The following is a 22,368-nucleotide window of genomic DNA, read 5'->3' as shown; positions in this document are numbered from 1 at the left end:
GGTGCTTCAGTAAAACTTGTAAGGATATCAACTTCGATTACTGGTAACGCGTATGCCATACATACAACATAATCTTTGAATCTGGCAGGAAGCACAACATCTCTTTTTCCTCTCCTCTTGGCAATGCACTCTTCTTGAATATCATCAACCACAGCTTCTTCGTCTTGTCTTTCTTCTTGGTCGACACAATTTTGTTCGTCATTCTCGATGCTAGATTTTTTAGAATTATCTATTGATAGCTCCACCTCATGGACAACATTCCTGTCCTCTTTAGGTTTCATATGGGATTCATTAAACATCACATCTCTACTCACTACTACCTTCTTGGGTTCTGTGCTCCATAACCTGAATCCCTTGACACCACTATGGAACCCTAAAAAGATAGCTTTCCTTGCTCTCAGATCCAGTTTGTTTTCTTTCACATGGTAGTAAGCATCACACCCAAAAACCCTTAGTCTTTCATAGTCTTGAGCTATTTTTCCTGACCATAATTCCATTGGAGTCTTACCATTTAAAGCTGCAGAAGGTAGACGATTCAAAATATGGCATGCATAATTTAATGCTTCTGCCCAAAATCTTTATTGCAATTTTGCTTGTGAAAGCATACATCTCACCTTTTCCAGTAATGTTCGATTCAACCTCTCTGCAACACCATTTTGTTGGGGAGTTTCTCTAACACTAAAGTGACGAGTAATACATTCCTTTTTGCATATCTTGAAGAAGGGATTAGAAGTATATTCCCCGCCATTATCACTTCTTAAGACTTTCAACTTCTTTCCAGTCTTCTTTTCAACCGTGTTTTTCCATTCCAAAAAATTATTCAACACCTCATTATTGGTGTATAAATGTATTTGCTATATTTGTTTTATTATATGCAAGTTGTAAGATGTAATGTGAGCCTTTGGATCATATTCCATATGGCATCTAGATTAAATTGTAACGAGTCATAGCTCATGACATGTGTAAGCATCTTATATGATGACTTAAGAATGGATGGTTGTGATTGAGTTGTAATGATGTGAGAGAGTGAGTGTGTTACTCACTCCTCTAACGGTAATATATGGTCTCCGAGTTCCTTGCTTGGAGAAAATGGAATCCAATGAACCTTGAAGCTTTCATGGTTTTCTAATCCTTTTGTCTGTACGTTTCTGCATTCATTATTCTATTGAAGAAACTCAATCCAGAAATCAAACACTAATATGGCCTCAGAGCCAGGTTGGATCTTGATCTAGGCGTGAAATTGTGACGTGGTTGATAGCGACGGAACTCGGAGGAGAATTGGGTGTTGCTACGACCGAAGAAAACTCTGAAAATTTCTGGGTTACTCGATAACAAGTCTAATATGGCTGGATCGAGTGGTGCTGATCTTCGGGCATCGGTTTTCAATAGAGAAAACTTTGATTTGGCAAATAAAGATGAAGACCATATTCAGATCTCACGATTTGTGGGATATGGTTGAGAAGGGGTACAGTTCTTTGGCGAAGAAAGAGGAAGAGATCACTGCAACTGAGCTTAAGCTCCTGAAGGAGACCATAGTTAAAGATGTTAAGGCTCTCAGCATCATTCAAGGAGCTGTGTCAGATGAAATTTTCCCTAGGATCGCCATACTAGAGACGGCAAAGGAGGCTTGGGATGTACTGAAGCAAGAGTTCATTGGAGACAAACAAGTGAGATTTGTGAAACTTCAAAGTTTAAGGCGTAATTTTGAATATACTCGGATGAGTAAGCATAAAACACTCTCTGTGTATCTTGTGCGATTATTTGATCTTATTACACAAATGAAAAGTTATGATGAAGATCTTGGAAATCAAAGAATTATGCAGAAGTTATTAATTAGCCTCCCTAAATCTTATGATAGTATTGTAGCTGTGATTGAAAATACTAGGGATTTGGAGATAGTTGATGTGCAAGATATAGTTGCGACTTTAAAAGGGTATGAACAGAAAATTAAGAGGCATTCTGAAAATAGTACTAAGAAAGCTTTTGCTAGTTTAAGTATAGCCCACAAGAAGAATAATTACAATGTTAATCAAAACTTCAAACCCACAAAGAATTGGAAGACAAAGGGTAAGAAGTGGGATAACAGACCTGTGCACCAACAAGGGAAAATTGTTGGATCTTCTGATGGAGCCAAGAACCCTTGCAAACACTGTGACAAATTACATTTTGTAGAGTGTTGGTTCAAGGGGAAACCAAGATGTCATAAATGTGATAAGCCAAGGCATTTTGCCAAGGATTGTAGGTCCAAGAAAGATACTCAACAGGCAAACTATGTCGGTTAAGTGGAGAACAATCCAACCATGTTCTATATTTGTATGGCAGTTGCTGTGAAGCAAGGTGAAGATATTTGGTATGTTGACAGTGGCTGTAGTAACCACATAACAGGAAGAGAAGATTTATAGGTGAATATAGATAGAAGTGTCACTGCCAAAGTTGAGATGGGCACAGGACAATTGGTTGAAGTGGTTGGAAAGGGTAAGTTACTGGTTGAAACTAAGCAAGGCAAAAGGTACATAAGGGAGATAATGTTGGTACCTGGTTTGAAAGGGAATTTGTTAAGTGTGGGACAGATGATGGAGCATGGGTACTACCTTGTATTTGGGGGAATTGAAGTCAGAATCTATGATGATTTCACATGCTCTAACCTGGTTGTCAAGATCCCTATGAAAGGAAATCGAAGTTTTCCCTTGAAATTGCAACCAGGAATCCAAATTACCATGAGAGCTAGTGTTGAGCAAGCTGCTGAGATATGGCATAGAAGACTCGGGCATTTAAACATGAATGCTTTAATGCAGCTACAAGCACATGAAATGGTAACTAGACTACCTGAGCTAAAAAAGAACACCACAGTATATGAGGGATGTGCACTTGGAAAGCATTCCAAAGATGTTTTTCCTAAAGAAACAAAGTGGAGAGCTGCTTTACCACTGGAATTGATTCACACTGACATATGTGGACCAATGCAAACATCTACCAAATCTGGAAACAAGTATTTTCTCACCTTCACAGATGATTGTACCATAATGGGATGGGTCAATTTTCTGAGAAGCAAATCTGAAGCATTTAATGTGTTCAAGAAGTTCAAAGCAACTATTGAACTACAAAGTGGGTACAAACTGAAAAAATTAAGAAGTGACAGGGGAGGAGAGTACACTTCACTTGAATTTTCTTAGTTTTGTGAAGATCTTGGTGTGGAAAGATAGCTCACAGTGGCCTATTCTCCTCAACAGAATGGTGTTGCAGAGAGAAGGAATAGGACCATTGTAGAAATGGCTAAATGTATGTTGTTAGAGAAAGGTATTCCATTTAAGTTTTGGGCAGAAGCAATTAACATTGCAGTCTGTATTCTCAATAGATGTCCTACCAAAGCCTTGAATAAGAAGGCTCCTTTTGAAGCTTGTAGTGGAAGGAAGCCGGGAATGAAACATTTAAGAGTGTTTGGATCTCTATGCTATGCACAAGTTCCATCACAGATGAGACAGAAACTGGATGCAACAAGTGTCAAACGCATTTTTCTTGGTTATGGAACCTGTGAGAAGGGTTACAGGTTGTTCAATCCTAAAACTAATAAGATTGTTATCTCCAGAGATGTAATATTTGATGAGAACTCTTGCTAGGATTGGAAATCGTGTGCTAAGAAGAATTTGCCCATTTCAGTCTCAAATGAAGTATATGAAGATGAAAGGAGTGATGTTGAAATTACAGAGAATGATGAAGAATTGGAATGCACAGAACCATTACAAGAGCAACAAGACCAAGTTATTATTTCTCGTCCAAGTCAAGTGGAACAAGTGAGTCACACTAGACCACAAGAGTATGATCACACACCTCTCAGGTTTAGGAGCTTGAAGGAAGTGTATGAGAGATGCAATTTCTATGTAATAGAACCTGAGTGTTTTGAAAATGCATCAGGGGATGAAGCTTGGAGAAAAGCTATGTCCATAGAGATTGAAATGATAAAGAAGAATGACACATGGGAGTTAGTCAATAGGCCATTAGATAAACCAGTAATTGGTGTCAAATGGGTCTATAAAACAAAGCTTAATCTGGATGGCTCAGTGCAGAAAAACAAGGCAAGATTAGTGGCAAAGGGCTACTCTCAGAAGCCTGGGATTGATTTCAATGAGACATTTGCACCTATGGCAAGGCTTAATACCATTAGAACCTTAATTGCATTGGCAGCTCAAAAGGAATGGAAATTGTTCCAATTAGATGTCAAATCTGCATTTGTAAATGGTACAATGCATGAGGAAGTATATGTTGATCAACCACAGGTATTTGAAGTCAAAGGGCAAGAAGACAAAGTTTACAAGTTGAAAAAGGCTTTATATGGTCTAAAACAAGCTCCCAGAGCTTGGTATGATGAGATAGATACATACTTCAACAAGTGTGGGTTCAAGAAAAGTCAAAGTGAAGCTACTTTGTATACTAAATTCAGTGATGCAGGTGTGCTTATTGTGTCTCTGTATGTAGATAACATTATCTACACAGGAAGCTCTGATGAAATGATTCAAGAGTTTAAGATGGATATGATGAAACAATATGAGATGTCAGACTTAGGAATGTTGCACCATTTCCTTGGTTTAGGCATAATTCAAACAGATAAGGGCATATTCATCCATCAAAAGAAATATGCCAAGTCTTTACTTGAAAAGTTTGGTTTAAAAGATTGTAAAGCTGTAAAGACTCCACTTGCAATCAATGAGAGGTTATCCAAGGTTGATGGAAGTGAGGATGCTGATAAAGGCTTATATAGAAAAATAGTTGGTAGTCTGTTATATCTAATAGCTACTAGATGAGATTTGATGTATGCATCTTGTTTATTAGCAAGATTTATGCATAAGCCTATAGGAAAACACATAAGGACAGCTAAAAGGGTCTTGAGATATGTACAAGGGACATTGGATTTTGGGATTGAGTATATGAAGGGAAAAGCTGTTGTGTTGATAGGATATTGTGATAGTGACTGGGCAGGAAGCTTGCATGATATGAAGAGTACATCAGGTTATGCATTCAGTTTTGGCTCAGGGATATTTTTTTGGGCTTCGATTAAGCAATGCAGTGTGGCTCTATCCATTGCAGAAGCTGAATATGTAAGTGCTGCAGAAGCTACAACACAAGCAATGTGGCTGAGGTTTGTGTTATCTGATTTTGGAGAGGAACAAGTAGAGGCTACACCTTTGCTATGTGACAACACTTCTGCCATAGCCATGTCTAAGAACCCAGTGTTCCATCAGAAAACAAGGCATATCAATAGGAGATATCACTTCATAAGGGATGCTATTCAAGATGGCACCATTGAGTTGAACTACTGCAGAACAGAGGAACAATTGGCAGACATTTTTACCAAGGCTCTTCCTAAGGATCGGTTTGAATACTTAAGACCTGCACTCGGAGTGAAATCAGTAAAACATTTAGAAGGGAGTATTGGTGTATAAATGTATTTGCTATATTGGTTTTATTATATGCAAGTTGTAAGATGTAACGTGCGCCTTTGGATCATATTCCATATGGCATCTAGATTAAATTGTAATGAGTCATAGCTCATGACATGTGTAAGCATCTTATATGATGACTTAAGAATGAATGGTTGTGATTGAGTTGTAATGATGTGAGAGAGTGAGTGTGTTACTCACTCCTCTAACGGTAATATATGGTCTCCGAGTTCCTTGCTTGGAGAGAATGGAATCCAATGAACCTTTAAGCTTTCATGACTTTCTAATCATTTTCTCTCTGTACATTTTTGCATTCATTATTCCATTGAAGAAACTTAATCCAGAAATCAAACACTAATACTCATGTTTGTGCTTCATCATATAAATCCATGATCCTCGTGAGTAATCATCAATAAAGGACACAAACCATCTCTTCCCTCCTAAAGATTCATTCTTTTTAGGTCCCCAGACATCTGAGTGTACATACTCCAATATACCCTCAGTTTGATGTATTGCAGTGCCAAATTTTACCCTTGTTTGTTTGCCAAGAATGTAGTGTTCACAAAAATCTATTTTTCCACTTTTGGCTCCCTTTAAAATCCCTTGTTTAATTAACCCTTGCAGTGCTTTGTTTCCCACATGCCCCAACCTTATATGCCATAGAGAAGATGTATCCTCTTGATCACCTTCTGCCACCATAGCTACCTATTTTTCCATGGTTTTGCCCTCCAACAAGTAAAGCAAACCTCTTCTTGGAGCCTTCATTATCACTAATGCCCCTCTAGCAACCTTAAGTATATTATTCTCAAAATAAAATTTGCAACCTTGGGATTCAAGGGTGCCTAAGGAATTAAATTCTTCTTGAGGTCTAGAACATATCTTACTCCTTGTACCTCTTGAACTGCACCATCATGATGCTTAATCATAACACTGCCAATCCCTTGCGTTGAACATGGATTATCGTCACCCATATACACAGTTCCAGTGATGCTTTTGAAAGATGAGAACCAATGACGTTGGGAAGTCATATGATGAGTGCATCCAGTGTCAAGCACCCATTGATTTACATAGTCTATCCTTTCCGCTACTGTTAGGGCACAAACAAAATCCTCATCATCAGCTTCAACAATGTTTGCCTCTGAATACTCATATTTCTTTTCCTTGTTTTTATCCTTGATTTTAGGACAATCCTTCTTCCAATGTCCCTTCTCATGGCAAAAAGCGCACTCATCTTTATCCAAGAATTTGTTGTTGCTTGAGTTACCTCTTGTGCGAGACTTGCTTTTCTTCCTATTTGCAGACTTTCTTTCTTTTGATCTTCCTCTCACCATTAGTGCTTCAGAGTTGTTCCTCTCTTGTCTATCAAGATTTCGAACTTCATGATTCATCACAGCACATGAGATCTCATCAAATTTAATAGTTTCTCTACCATAAATCCATGTCGTAACAAATGATTCATAGGATTCAGGCAAAGAATTCATCAGGATCAACGCTTTGTCTTCATCCTTGATCGTCTCTTCTAAATTCAACAATTCAGCAATCATTTTGTTAAACTCTTCAAGATGATCAATCATCTTTGTTCCTTTCTTATATTGGAAACAATAAAGCTTACTCTTAAGATAAAGCCTATTTTCTGCACTCTTTTTCAAATATTTGGACTCCAGCGTATCCCATAGTTCTTTGGCCGATGAAATATTCATCACACCATACTTTTGTGCCTTGCCAAGACATAACCGAATTGTGGAACATGCATGCGCATTTAGCCGCAGCCATTCCTCCTTCTTCATCAACATAGGCATATCTTCAAGTACTACAAGTAGTCCTGGTTGTATCAACACATCCTTAACTTCGCACTGCCACATAGCGAAGTTATTGGTCTTGACGAACTTCTCGATCTCGAACCTAGCACTTTGCACCGATGTTTTGGTGACCTCAGTGCCCCCATCATCTCCACTCTTGCTAGAGTCTTCAGGTTTTGTCATTGTTTTGGCTTAATCACTGAACCAAGCTCTTGATACGACTTGTTGTAACACAAGCAAGATGACTAAACCAAAACAATCTCAAAGATATGAACAACGGAAACTCACTTTATTAATCAATAAAGGATTACAAAAGAACTCACAATAAACTTCACAACAGTTCTCTTGCCTCTCAAGTCTCTCTCTCTTAATCACACACTCTAACGTTAAGATTTACACATTTTATACTAGACAACCTAGCCACAAACCTAATCCCAAACTAAGTTAGAATCCAAACACCACCTGAAAACTTGCGTCCAAGTTTCCTATACTCATTACAACTAGGATTCCTACTTTAGTTAAGAATACAATTCTAATTTCATACCAAATCCAACACGATTTTCACAATTAAGTTCCTCAAAACTCGTTTTTATGGTAAAAAAACACTTTAAGGGGTTGTTTTAAAGGAAAAAGTCTATTGATCCAACTGTTCACCCGATATTAACAATTAATAAGTGAAAGAAATTTTTTTATAATTTGATTCTTGAATTGGAGAGATTTTTCGGTATGTTTGGAATAATGAGTGGTACACTACATGTCATTATATAAATAGTGAGATACTTGTGTTAAAAAATTAACAATTTGAAAAATAAAACTCGCCTCCACTTAAATAATATCACGTGATGTACCATCCGTGTTCTGAGCACAATGAAAAATTTCTCCTTGAAGCGTTTCTCACTAACATTAATAATTATAAGAGTAGCTACGCTATTATCTATTTGAATATTGGCCCCTCGTTTGCTTGCAGCTCTATATTTCCTAAGATTTTTATTATTTGAATTTCAATCTGTATCTTTCATTGGCTACTTGGTTTAACTAAAGGAGGTAGGGCAAGATGTTTCTCAGGAAGGTTACTGGTTTGGCCAATAACAGATGAAGTCCACAAAACAAATAGTGGATAGACCAAACCATGTGAGTTCTCATTGCCAATATCCTACACTCTTCATCTATATAATAAACCCAATTGGCTTCACAAGCAGCACAAGTTTCACATTCTTCAACATTTATCCACTTGTATTGTTTTACAATTTCTTTAAACTCTTTTGCAAATCATCCTCTAGACAAATAAAAAAACCATGGGTTTTCGCTTGCCCGGTAAGAAAATTTTTCGACACTCAACCTCGAACGAGGCTGCTTCGAAAGCCATCGATGTTCCAAAGGGCTGCTTTGCGGTCTATGTTGGAGAAGGGCAAAGAAAGCGGTTTGTGATTCCAGTATCGTGCTTGAACCAGCCTTCATTCCAAGACTTGCTAAGTCAGGCTGAAGAAGAATTTGGATATCATCATCCCATGGGTGGAATCACAATCCCTTGCAGTGAAGACAGATTCCTGCACCTAATTTCTCAATCCAGTGGATGAGAGTACAACATACAGTTTTGACATCAAGTACAGCTGAAATATAACTGCTTGACATCGTTTTTTCTTGAAGCCAAGGAGAACCCGAGGCTAACAATATGGATTTTAGTACAGCTAGGGTAGCACATGTTCAGAAGGATGCTTACCCTTGTATCCGAAATTCTGATTTTTCTAATCCATATTTTTCCGCCCGGGAACTCACTAGTCAAGAAGAGCCGGGACATGAGCCAATTATGATTGTATAAGAGACATAACTACTGTTGTAAACTTCATCCTAATCAGATTGATTGATTTTGTTTCTTCCTTTTCCATTGATGTTTATTGTTTATCTTTAATCTCTTATTCTCCCAAATTAATGGATGCCCAAGAAACACAATCCATTGATAAAAGATATTTTCGGGGATCTAATTAATCTGGCTCGTGTATCTATTAGTCTTCACATCTCACCCCAAAAGTATACGAACAATCTTTTATTTATTTTTACTGAACCTTTTTTTATGAACAAATACAATATTTATTGATTAAGAAGGAATATGTACATAAATGAGGATATGGTGCATAAATGAGCCTCGATAAAACCCTTGATCAGGATTTCAACCCAGTCGAAGAGAAAAAGAGCGTCCCATACAAACAACTTATTAACTATCCTCAAAGAAAATACAACCAAGAGCAAAGCAAATCATGTACAGCTAGCTGTCCTCAATTAAAATATCAGTGATTAACTTCAGTGGTTCCTGGAATCACATCACCTCATGTCGACGTCCCAAGTCCTGCGCGAGCAAGCCTATGTGCTGCGTGGTTAGCCTTCCGACGAACATGGTTGAATTTAGGCTGGGAGAACTCTTGTAAGAAGGCACGAATGTCATTAATAATGGGCCCCAACGAAGAACTATCATCCCGTTCTTGTTGCATAGCGGCAAGTGTCATAAAAGTCTCCTTCGAAGACTACATCCATACCACCTGAATAAAACTCCTGGACAAAAACCACGGCTCTCCTTGCCTTAAGAAGCTCAGCTTTTAGCGGCGAGGTGACATCCCCAAGCTTTCCTGACAGTACAGCGAGAAAAACCCCATTACTGTTGCGCATAATCACCCCAAAGCCGCCACACTTCATCCTCTCCTCGCAGGCCCCGTCAAAATTACAGTTAATCCGGCCCACATTGGGCTTAGCTTCGCCACTGGTCTCAGAAATATCTTCAAGTTCTGCTAGAGTAAGTACAAGATACAGATGGTTACAAACAAGAACAATACTGTCAGCTCTGCTGGATTTCGCTAGGCCATGTCTGATTCTTCACTGGTTTCAGAAATATCTTCAACTTCTGTTACAATTTTCTCATCCTTACAAACCGTTGCGAGCTCCACAGCAGCAGCAACATTTTCCTTAACCGGATTACTTAAACGATTGCATAAAACTTAAGACGGAAGAATGATCTTTAATAAATGTAGACATTTTATAACATAATAAAAAGAAAGGGTTTTCTATGTTACATCAATGTGACAGGGGTGAATAGGTAATTCATTCACTTGACATGATCATCTGTTGATGATAGTAAAAAGCCATAGAACCGGGTACAACCTATTGCCCCCAACTCTTCAATCCTAATTGAATGTGCAAGTTCTGTTCCTTGGTTCCATTGCCTACCATTACAAATTAGCAACCTCGTAACATACCTTCATCTTAGGCAATAGAAACCAAGGAACAGAAATCAAACAGTACAAGATCACATGGTGATATAAGTTACCGGTAGTCTCATGTTCCTCTTAACCTCCATAGCTGCCCCCAAAAACATATAAATTAACTGATTAAATGAAGAACAAGGATGTTGCAACCATTATAAAACTTGGTGAACTGGAGTGCCTTTTCACATATGTAGACTACCAAAAATGCAGTACGTGATCGGGGATTAATTTCACATTCCCAAATATTATAAATAATCATATCACCTGCAGTTGTGTCAATGATGGATTATGAGGATGCGTTTCAATTGTCTCTTCAGTTTGTAATTAAGAACCCTAAAAATCATTATTTATTTAATAAAGCCTGTTTGGATGTGCTTTTAAAATAACTGAAAGCGCTTTTGATGAAAATATTTTTGGAACCAATCCTTAGTAAAAATGCAAGTAAATCCTAGAAAAGTACTTAAAGTGCTTTTAGCCATTTTAAAAGCATATCCAAACGAGCCAATATTCTCTAGGCAAGGAACTTATGAAGGAGAACTAGTATAAAAAATTAAATTGTATAAATTATTTTCTGACTATCAGAATACAAAGGGGATATTTACAATGGAAGTATTCTAACTCTTCAGGGCACAAAATTGAAGAGTTTTGTGTAGTGACGTTGGCCATGACATTAGAAGGAATGCAAACAAGAAGTGTGAGTGAAGGCCTCTTCAGTGCACGGAAGAGTGATGCCACCCATCGGATGAGTGGATCCAAACTTTTCTTCGCTGCAGCGCAGCAAGTCTTGGAACCACTGGTGGTTCAAGAATGATATTGGTACTACAAGTCTCTCCTTCTGTTCCTCTCCTACATAAACAGCGAAGTAGCCTTTCGGGACATTCATGCCCTACTCAACCTCTACCCTACCCCTCACATGTCTATGTCAAACCCTAATTCAAATTAATGTCTTATAGACTAAGTACCTGCTCTTCACGGATAAGCCTAATCTTCCATGTATGGCCAATAATCATAAAACGGAGGACTGCATGAGATAACGGGTGCGTGAAGATCGCTTCCCTTGGAATATCAAACTTGACTAAATGGAGAGAGGAGAAAAAACAAAAACAACAAAAGAAAAAAGAAAACTGTATCTTTCCATCAACCTTACCATCCACTTCAATTCTGGCCCCAAAGTTTAATCACCATGTTTTGTCACAGTACAACATCACATGGGGCGACAACCTAGCTTGTTCCTTGTCCGGTCAAAATTCGAAAACCTGGGGCCGAAAGGAGAACTTCCGTTTGCTGGAAGAATACCCACAGTTAATTTTATCTAGGAGTCCCTGGTTCCTGTCTTCTCTAGGCTATATATTGCTGGAAGAATACATATTGTATTCCCTGGTAAGAAAAAATTTCAACACTCAACCTCAAACGAGGCTGCTTCGAAGGCCAGCCATCGATGTTCCAAAGGGCTACCTTGCGGTCTATGTTGGGGAAAGCAAAAGGAAGAGGTTTGTGATTCCAGTATTGTGCTTGAACCAGCCTTCATTCCAAGACTTGCTGAATCAGGCTGAAGAAGGATTTGGATATGGTCACCCAATGGGCGGTATCACAATCCCTTGCAGTGAAGACAGATCCCTTCACCTCATCACTAACTCGCGGATGAGATCATGAGAGTGGATGCTAGCATACACTTTTGACATCAAGGACAGCTGAAAGATAACTTCTTGACATCGATTTTTTCCAAAGCGGAGATTTGAGTACAGCTAGGGTAACAGATATTCAGAAGAACGCTTACCCATGTATCCGAAATGCGGATTTTTCTAATCCATATTTTTTTCATCCCGGAACTCTCTAATCTAGAAGCAACGAGATTATGAGCCAATTACGATAGTATAAGAGACATAACTACTGTTGTTAACATCATCTTAATCAGATTGGTTTTTTTCTTCTTTTTCTCACAAATTAATGGATGCACAGAAACAGAATCCATTGATCTGGATAAATCATTTGACAAGCCTTAACAGGCGACTGAAAAGCAATCAAAATAAGTACAGGGTACAGATGGTTACATACAAGAGCAAAATTGTCAGCTCTGCTGGATTCCGCTAGGCCATGTCTGATTCTTCACTGGTTTCAGAATAGCTTCAACCTCTGCTAGAGTTTTCTCATCCTTGCCAATGGTCACAAGCTCCACGGCAGCAGCGACATTTTCTTCAACCTGATTATTTAAACAATCATTTAAGACGGATGAATGATCTTTATGAATGTAGGCGTTTTACAACATAATAAAAAGGGTTTTCTATGTGATGACAATGTGAGAGGACCGAATAGGTATTCATTTACTTGACATGATCACAACGAGTTTGTGCTATTGTTAAGCTATAGAGCCGGGCGGAATCTATATTCCCCGACTCTACAATCCTAACAAAATGAGCAAGTTAAACGCAAATGATGGATTGGAACCTGAATAACAGAGTTCATGCCAACCAGCACTGATGAGATATCCTTCTTGGACAAACTGTATTGCAGAGCTAACTTTGAAATATTCTTCCCTCTCTCTTTACAATAGACAGCAGCAGCTCGGCAAGCAGCCTGTAAGAACATAAAACAGATTATATCAGTTATAGTTTCTAAATTGCATTAAAGAAGACAGGATTGCATGAAGTGTAGCGCCAGCTGGAACTAATGCATCGAGAATGTTAACCTTCAGTTCAGCAGATGCCGGGTGCCATTCTGGAGGACCACTCTCAGTAAGCAGACCCATTGCAAGCGGAGAAGCACTAATGATTCCAACACCTTTGCTCTTTAGGTATGGTAGTAAATCCTCCAATGTTGAATCATTAATACCGAAGTGGCAATATGACAGGACGACGTCCACCGTGCCAGCTGGTATGCGATCAAGAACATATGTGAAAATTCCCAATGGAAGTCCTGTGATACCAATGAAACGAATCTTCCCGGCTTCTTTCAGTGTCTTTAGGGCAGGGATTGTCTCGTTTACAATCTGTTAACCAAAGTAAAAAGGAACACACACAAGCTTGATCATTATGCTGTATCAATTGAGATTATATTCCCTAAAGGGGAGGAAAAAAAAAAAAAAAAAAAAAAAAAACGACTAACTCTACATGTCACACTGTGAATTAAAGCAAATAAACCAACACATATTGAAGCACACAAACGATAAATGCCAAAGCACCTGGTCTAGAGACCCAAATTCTATATCATGGCATTGCAGAATATCAACATAATCTAGCTGCAACCTCTCCAAGCTCTCATCAATGCTCTTAGTCACTCTATCCGCACTAAAATCAAAACCGTCAGCATAGCGTCCACACTTGGTTGCCACGATGTACTCGCTTCTAGGAACACCAAGAGCTTTTAGCGATTTACCAAGCACCTTCTCTGACAAAGTCCCTCCATAATACCTACAAATTGGGAAGAAAAAAGGTAGAAGGAACATACAAAATTCTTGTGACATCCGAAGACGATGTGGTGAATAAATTTTGTTTATTTAGTAGTTAGAGGAAATACAAGCACATAATTGCATATCAAAACTTTGTTTTAGTGTCTCTTTGCATCTCATCTCTCCAACCAAACAAGTATTTTTGTGTCACAAATTATGTGAACTCTAAGAGTATCAATATTCTTTTTGATCTGCAATCACATGAACCCCAACTTTTCATTTTCTCAGCAACCAAACAGAAGCATTAGAAAAGTAATCCCCTTTAAATTCCCGCGAATCGTCTCCAACCAAACATCCCATTACAATTTACAAAATTTCAACCTTTCTGGCTGCATTATAAATTAAGTTTACACATTAATCTAATCTCAATTTTACGAAAACTTCCTTAAATTTCTCAAATTTTCTTGGCAACCAAACAGAACAAGAACAAGGCTTCGCGAATTTAAACTCGAGAGAGGATCAAAAGTTACATACGGAGAGGTGTCGAAGAAATTGATGCCTCGGCGGAAGGCTTCGCGAACGGAGCCGATGGCTTCGTCATCCGAGACGGGACCGAAGACGTTGCCGAGAGGTGAGGCGCCGAAGCCGACGCAGCTGAGCTTGAGGCCTGTGTTGCCGAGCTCTCGGAGTTCAACCTTTGGCAGCGGTGGCGAAGCCATTGTTTTGTTTAGATTCTCATTCAAGAAAGCTGCGAAGCACCGGGGTGGAAGTGAAGTGAAAAACTGAAATCTATGTTTTTAAGCTTTCGCTAAGTGGGGACGATCAGCATATAAATTAAATTCTTATCTTCTAAAGTATGACTCGTTATTAAATTCATACTAGTGTAGCAATGGTGTAATACATATTCAGCTCATGCTATCTCATTTATATATAGGTATAACACTCATTTAAACTGGCGAGAAAGGTTTTAGTATTATTTAGTGGAATTCAAGGCTTTAGTATTACGATCTAGTAGAATTTATCTTTACTTATAAGTTAGAAGTTTCCACATATTTACTTGTAAGTGAGAAGTTTTATATTTAAAGCTTGTGAATAACGAGTTTGAAATCAATTTATTACCTCACTTCTTAGTGCTAATAAATTGTTGTATGAAAAAATACAATACTAATTTTTTTTTTAATACATCGATATTTTTACACTAAAGGGAGGAGGAGTTCGGCTAAGTCACACGATGTGCAACCTAATTTGATATTGAATTCGCCATCCAGAATATTTGAATCTAAGACCTCTCCCTTTCAAGTGAAGAAGAATAACATCATGCCATAATACTAATTAGATTAGCATAAAAGTTAAAACTTGAATAGCCTGTAAGCACTTTACCCTCTCTATTAAGTTGTGCCAAACTAGAAAGATAAGGTCATCTGAAAGCCAACTAAACTGGAGCTTGAAAAAATTTAGCTGTGCTTGAGCACAGCTCTACGGGCTTTGTTCAGGGTTGTGTTGAGCTTCAGCTCAAATAATATTAATCGAGCCGACCTTAAAATTCAACTCGGCTGCTTTAGACTAAACCCTTTTGTAGGGTTATTGTTAGAATATACTTACGGTTTGTTTACATAATCGTAATCAAAATAAAAGGAATCAGATTGATAAGAAATTGAATTGAGGAGGAGTTGGAATGAGAAAAAGTCAGAATCAGATTCATGTTGAGGCTGTTTACTTAAATTGACTGGAATTGGAATAAAGTTTAAACTGAGTTCATATAAGTTGTTTACTAATTCACCTGAATCGAAATAGAAATTAATATAATTACTAAAGCACCCCTTTCATAATAAATTATCTTATGTCTAATTTGTTTCCATTATTTTATATACTAATTAAATTATTCGTATATAATTAAACTTTAATTAGTTTTATTCATTTCTTCCTATGTATTTCAAATAAATTATTATTACTCTTTTTTTATTAGTGAATAAATTATTTTATAGTCTAATTAATAAAAAACATTAATTAATTTCTTATGCAGAGAAAAGAAGAGAAAAAAAAAAAAAAAAACTTGCCAAACTTATCTGTTACCATAGCGCGCGCACACACACTCTATTTCTTTTCCCCACCATCACACTCTATATTCCCTCACCGTAACACTCTTTCTCCAGTGCATCTCATGACAACTCCTGATAAAGAACTGAGCCACCACCACACCATAACTCTTTCTCTCACTTCCAGTGTTCTAATTACAAAATTCTCTAGAGACAAACAAAGATGGTTGGGAGTGGTTGCAATGGGCATGAGATGTGGCCCTGGGCGGGGGAGGGTGCGCTAGTGAGGAGATGAAAAATTTGCAGAGCTGGGCAATGTCTCTCTGGTGAGATGAAGGGCATGTTGGAATAATAAAAACCAACTAAGGACACAATTGGTAAAATCAAGGTTCCAAAAAACGGTCATGCCTCGATCCTGACATACGTCCCGGATCGACACGCGACGTCACCAAATACTCGTATATCTAACATACTCATCTTCGGCATATGGCAAATCACAACTCAAGAATCAAATCTCATAGTAATTTTTTCGTATACTTTATGGCTGCATCTAACCTCCTCGTTAGACTGCCTACGTACCCTCATTAGGGATCAAGTCATTCGTAGTTCATCATTGCTAAAACTCGACATATAACACAGCATGTTTAAGCCAAAATGCATAACATTCCTCAATCAAACATTTGAACTTGACAAGCATGAATTATTCGATTCAAACTACATAACAACCCGCAAGACAGTAAAGGTTTCTATTTCATCCATCATATAAATCGTTATGTTTCAACATAAAATCGTTATTCATATCATGTAATATATCAAAGAATCAATAAAGCACAATAGTATCCTCTAGTCGCATTGATCACTGATCTAATTATTTTAATAACAATCATATTCAACATCCTTCCACAATCATCTCAAGTAACCTAGTCCATGATATCAATGAGGCACGATATTAACATTTAATTATGTTAATCAGTTAATCAGATCACATCTCAATGCTCAAAATTAATAAAGGACTTCTATATAATTCCCTACCTGGATTTCAAGTAATAACTTGATAATTCTAATTTATACTCACAAGATTTAATAACTTGATAATTCTAATATATACTCACAAGATTTATTGTGGGTAATTCTCATTCACTCAAATCCAGGGTACAAGTATAACTTATGGAAATGAGCAAGAGTAGGGATTATGGACCACTCAACGGAATCCAAAACTATCAATCGGTTTTTCACATGTAAAATTAGTGTCATCGATCACAATCTATAAACATCAAATATAGAATCATGCTTTATGAAAGCATAATCAAGTCACTGACAACTTTGAAGGAGTCACCCAGACATCCAACGACTTTTCTAATTCAAAGCACAAGATTCTCAAAATCCATCGTTCATATGTACATTAAAAACTAGGGCTAGAAGGATGCAGTTCGGCCGAAGTCTACATCTTTGAAGCTATCTCAATCCAAACTCAATGAAACCCAAGGTGGATACGATCCCGAACCATCACTCAACGAAATCGAGGAGTAGGAGGGATTCCGGACCATCACTCAACGGAACATCTCTTAACGGAATCCGAGTGGATACGATTCCGGACCATCACTCAACGGAACATCTCTCAACGGAATCCGAGTGGATACGATTCTGAACCATCACTCAACGGAATCGCGGAGTAGGAAGGATTCCGGACCAACTCTCAACGGAATCCGAGTGGATACAATTCCGGACCATCACTTAACGGAATCACGGAAGGCCAACAACCATATATACAACGGCTCAAAGAAATGAGACAAGCACAAGTTACTTAATTTACAAAAGTTCAACCAAGGGAAATAAGGCACAAATACTAAATTTAGAACGAATCATCAAAACGGGAGATAAAACCATATCGAAGCAACAAATCCCCATCACCACGGGTTAACGGTCTACCACTAGTCCGCACATTTCATTACAACATACCAAGCAAACCAATCAAACCATATTTCAATATATACATATCAAATCTCATTTCATAAACTTAAATCAATGTCTCAGTATTGGAAATAACAATTCAATAGAAACATATTCATAAAACCAATTCATATCCACACCGAATCATACTTATGAAAACATGGGTAATTACCAATATCACATATATTAAAGTCACCCGCATTTTATTATATCATACCATCTATGCACATTAACCACCTTTCAAATATGCAAGTCAAATCACATATCACAATCCTCATCAGTACACAAGCCAAATCATGTTTAATAAACATAGGTTTATGGCTAAATATATAAAATCACATTTCAATAGAAATCATATTCATAAGACCAATTCTTATTCACAATTGGTACCAATAAAAGAAATTAAGATAATAAACATATCTCATATATTCAAGTCGCTAACAAACCAATATAGGCCCACTAGATTTTCACTAGTAATACCCTAAGGTCCGTAAACCATATCTACAATAGCATACTAAAATTTGGTGTCAATTCAAAGATAAGATCGTCAATTATTAGAATATTCAAGTGACGGACCTTATTGAAAATATACTCAACCAACAGCATTTCATAAATCAAATGTTACATATCGGAAAATTCGACTTTTTCCAAAAATTCTCAAATTTCACAAGAATGAAGATCTCTACAAGTAGAGTAAACTTTATACTTGCGGCCAAGGCCAATTTGGCCGGAAAACACCCCAAACTAGCCATGAACCGCCAAAAACCATAAGGTGGGTGTTCTTCAATTCAACTTCCTTGGTGTTCCAACACCCCTACAACCTGTTGGGACTTGTTCCTGGGTCCGAGGGGAGTTGACTAAGGGTGGTGGTGGGTGGTGAACCTCACCGGAACGGTGGAATCGCCGTCAAAGCTCCATGGGTCACCCGCACAGTTTTTACACGGTTTTGGACCTAAAAACCCTCAACTTAGGGTAGAAATGGAAGATGGGAGATGGTGGAAGAGGTTGCAGGTGATTGATATTTAAATTTTTCCTAAAAAAAATGGTGGAATTGGCCGAAAACCACTCCGGGTTGGCGCGGGTAAATGGGTCCACAGGAATGGAGGGGAAATATCCCCTTTCTTTTTCTTTTTCTTTTCCCTCCCGTTTCCTCTTCCTCCTCATTGGTTTTTTTTTTTTTCCACTCATAATATGATTGGTCCCCCTTCCCCTTAACTTTAAACCCACATGTGGGAATTAAATAATTTCCACAATCTATAGTTCACAACTTCAAACGTCTGTAGTTATACCATTATAACCCAGACTCGTAAACAACTTTCGCCTGTGCGTTCATGGGTTCGAGATCTATTCGAAAACGTTACTTGTGACCTCGAAAGGTCAACAAGTAAATAATAATTTTCCAAACTTCACTCTTCGTAACTAGTTTAATTGAAATCTAATTTCAAATAAATGAATATAAATTCTCGAAAAATAATATAAAATCTCAATAATACAAATACGTAGATTATAATAGTGAAATTCGGGAATGGGATTTCACAAAAACGCTAAGCGCTAGTCAGGTGGTGGGCTAGCGCTTAGCACCTAGGCAGCTAGGCGGAGTCTATGCGAGCGCCTAGGCGGCCTAGGCGCATTTAGGTAAATTTCTTAAATATTATATGAATTAATTAAATTTACTATATCAGATGTAGATAATTATTGAATAATATGTTATTTCTTATAGAAGAACATACATATGTGAATGTTTTATGTGCATATATAATATGCTTGCCTAGGGAAAAAAAATATTATCTAAATAATTTATAATTTATATAACATATATATATATATATATATAAAGCCCATGCAAGTGGGTGGTTTTCATAATTAAAACCATTTGATGACCCTTCAAGTAGTAGTTGTCCACCTTACGTCTTTCACATCACCCAAGATGGACCCTAGTCATCACCAGCTTTTGACCTTGGAAAGTGAAATGTCATTTGTATAGCCTATTCGTTTCTTCTTCTTTGCCCTTTCAGAAAATTGGATCTTTTAGTGATTCTTTCTTTCTCTCTCTCTCTTTCTCTCTCTCTCTCTCTTTCTCTCTCTCTCTCTTCGCAATCTCTTTTCCCTCATCTTCGTTCTTCTTCTTCGCCCTGTCAAAACCTTAAAATTGGATCTCAAATCCAACTTGCGCCACCACAGATTGAAATGTTTAATAGTCTCTCTCTCTCTTTCTCTTCGCACTCTTTCATCCCTCATCTTCACAGTGATGAGCTGCAGAAATTTGCCGAGGCTCTGCTGCTACATACAAGATTAGAAGTTGTAGATCGGATTTGCAGCGAGATTCAAACTGCCTAGACCACCGCCTAACGCCACCTAAGGCGCCTAGTGAGCGCCTAGGCAGATGCCTAAGTCCTCCTCGCCTAACTAAACGTTTTGGTCTAAATCAGGTCGGAGCTCCGCCGCCTAGCGCCTTGGCTGATTTTTAGAACATTGGGTAAAATAAGTCCATTCTGATTACCCACGTCTTCCAGGATCCAAATCCCTCCCTCATTAGGGAGTCCAAATCCTCCAAAAATAGGAATGGGATTCCAGAATTTAGATGGGACCCACATAAATTTTGATTCCTCCATGTTAGATAAACAAAGGACTATCTCGTAATTGGAATTCAATTTCGTGTTTTGTTTCCGATTACGGATACGTAAACATGCCATTAATTACTCCAAAATTATCTCCGTGATTTTAGCATGTATTATAGGAATGTAAGTTACAATTCTATTTAGTGTAGGATTCCTACCTCAATGGGGATTAATATAACTATATATGTTGTAATATTTTCACAGATCAATACAATGAATCATAATTCTACATGGTATCACTTGTCTAAATTTTCTTAGGCCATAGGTTTTTCTCTTCTTCCTTCCTTTTGCCGTCCAAACCACACACACAAAATAATTTTTTTATATATATATATATAAAAAAAATAAAAAAAAAAAGAATAACCAGATCCACTGGCCGTTCACATCCCTCCCCCTATGGCATCATCTTCTTCCTCTCTTTATGTCCAAAACACTGCAAACGTCCTTAAACTTTCTATCACCAACTGTATTGTTTGGGTTCGTCAACTCAAAGTCTTTTTCATTGGTCATAATCTTTGGAAATATGTAGACGGTTCTTCTTCCTCTCCCCCACCCACCATTGCCAATCCTAAATACAATGAAGTCGATCTTCTCTCTCCTCCTAAAATCCCTAATCATGAGTTCCTCTATTGGTATCAACAAGACCAACTGTTACTTAGCTATCACATGAGTACGATCTTTGAATCCTTACCTTATTTCACTATTAGTTGTGTTTCATCTCATGCCTTGTATGATTGTCTTCACACACAATTTTCTATGACCTTTGTCCCTAATGAAGCCGCTATGCGCTTTTAACTATTGAATTTGTCCAAAGGCCAACACCGTATATGCATACATTGAAGAAGCCAAATATCTTACTGATCAATTTGTTGCAATTTGTGAGCCTATTTCTGTTAAAGATCTTGTTATGTTTACTATTTGTGAACTCAACCTGATTACTGGATGCTCACCACTACCTTGTTCAATGGCCATCTACCTTTCTTCATGGAGTTATGTTCCAAACTCCTCACATTTGACAAATAAAATCCCAAACATAATTCTGGAGTTCATAGTGGCCAAGCTTTTCTCATGGTGAATCCATCGTCCTATTCCAATTTAAGGATTGGTGGTGGTCGTGGCCATTCTAGGGGTGGTGGTCAACGTAACCATGGAGGCTAGCGTGGCCCCTCTAGCCCTAGAGGCAATCGTAGGCCATAGAATCATTCACATTAGCCTTTTAATATAACCCAACCCATTAACCATCAGCCGCAACCTTGGAATGCTTAGTTGTAGCCTTACTTTAATACAAGCTCCGTCCAACTTGTTTTGCCTAATTTTCTACCCCAGCAGCCTGTACTTTCCTAACTTCACGCCCTTCTCAACCCACTACAGCAGCCTTCATCCTTGGCCCTGCTTGGTGTCACAACTGTAACACTTCTCAACACACCTACTAAACTTGTCCACATTGTTACAGCAGGCCAGATTAGGCACCATCTTTCTTTGGAACCCAATTTACACAACAACTCGAACCTATTTGGTGTCTTGACACGAAAGCTACCCACCACATTACAGGTCAATCGTCTTTGGTTCCTCATATACATCTCTGTGTCGGTCTTTCTTATATCTACTTAGGTAATGGTGATGCTATGAACATTTTCCATATTGGTAACATTCCTCTTTCTCTTGGTTCTTCTAATTTTTACCTTCGAAATACCTTTTTTATTCTTGAACTTCATAAAAATATTTTGCATGTTGCTTGTTTTACCACGACAATTTAGTATTCTTTGTCTTAACTCCCTATTTTTATCCAATCAATGGCTCACTTACTAGTGTGTTGTTGTTTCCAAGCCTCTGTAAAGATGGGCTTCATCATTTGTCTCTGTCTTCCACTGTCTTTGCCATACTTTTAGCC

General features: G+C 37.9%; 2 protein-coding genes across 2 annotated transcripts; one reads left to right on the top strand and one right to left on the bottom strand.

Moving 5' to 3' along the window:
- Nucleotides 1–1,415: 1,415 nt before the first annotated feature.
- LOC137728230 (uncharacterized) lies at nucleotides 1,416–2,282 on the top strand. The gene has a single exon (XM_068467077.1). The coding sequence runs from the start codon at nucleotides 1,416–1,418 to the stop codon at nucleotides 2,280–2,282; it is 867 nt and encodes a 288-aa protein (XP_068323178.1).
- Nucleotides 2,283–12,440: 10,158 nt separating this feature from the next.
- LOC137729183 (L-galactose dehydrogenase-like) lies at nucleotides 12,441–14,720 on the bottom strand. Its single transcript, XM_068468036.1, has 5 exons — nucleotides 14,408–14,720; nucleotides 13,667–13,895; nucleotides 13,175–13,474; nucleotides 12,934–13,062; nucleotides 12,441–12,688 (listed from the first exon to the last, which is right to left on the bottom strand). Exons 1-5 carry the CDS (start codon nucleotides 14,590–14,592, stop codon nucleotides 12,557–12,559), a joined length of 975 nt encoding a protein of 324 aa, XP_068324137.1. The 5' UTR covers nucleotides 14,593–14,720; the 3' UTR covers nucleotides 12,441–12,556.
- Nucleotides 14,721–22,368: the final 7,648 nt, after the last annotated feature.

This window comes from Pyrus communis, chromosome 3 (genome assembly GCF_963583255.1).
Source record: "Pyrus communis chromosome 3, drPyrComm1.1, whole genome shotgun sequence".
NCBI classification, from domain to species: Eukaryota; Viridiplantae; Streptophyta; class Magnoliopsida; order Rosales; family Rosaceae; genus Pyrus; species Pyrus communis.
The sequence above is the reverse complement of the archived record's forward strand: the minus strand, read 5'-3'. Positions and strand labels throughout refer to the sequence as shown.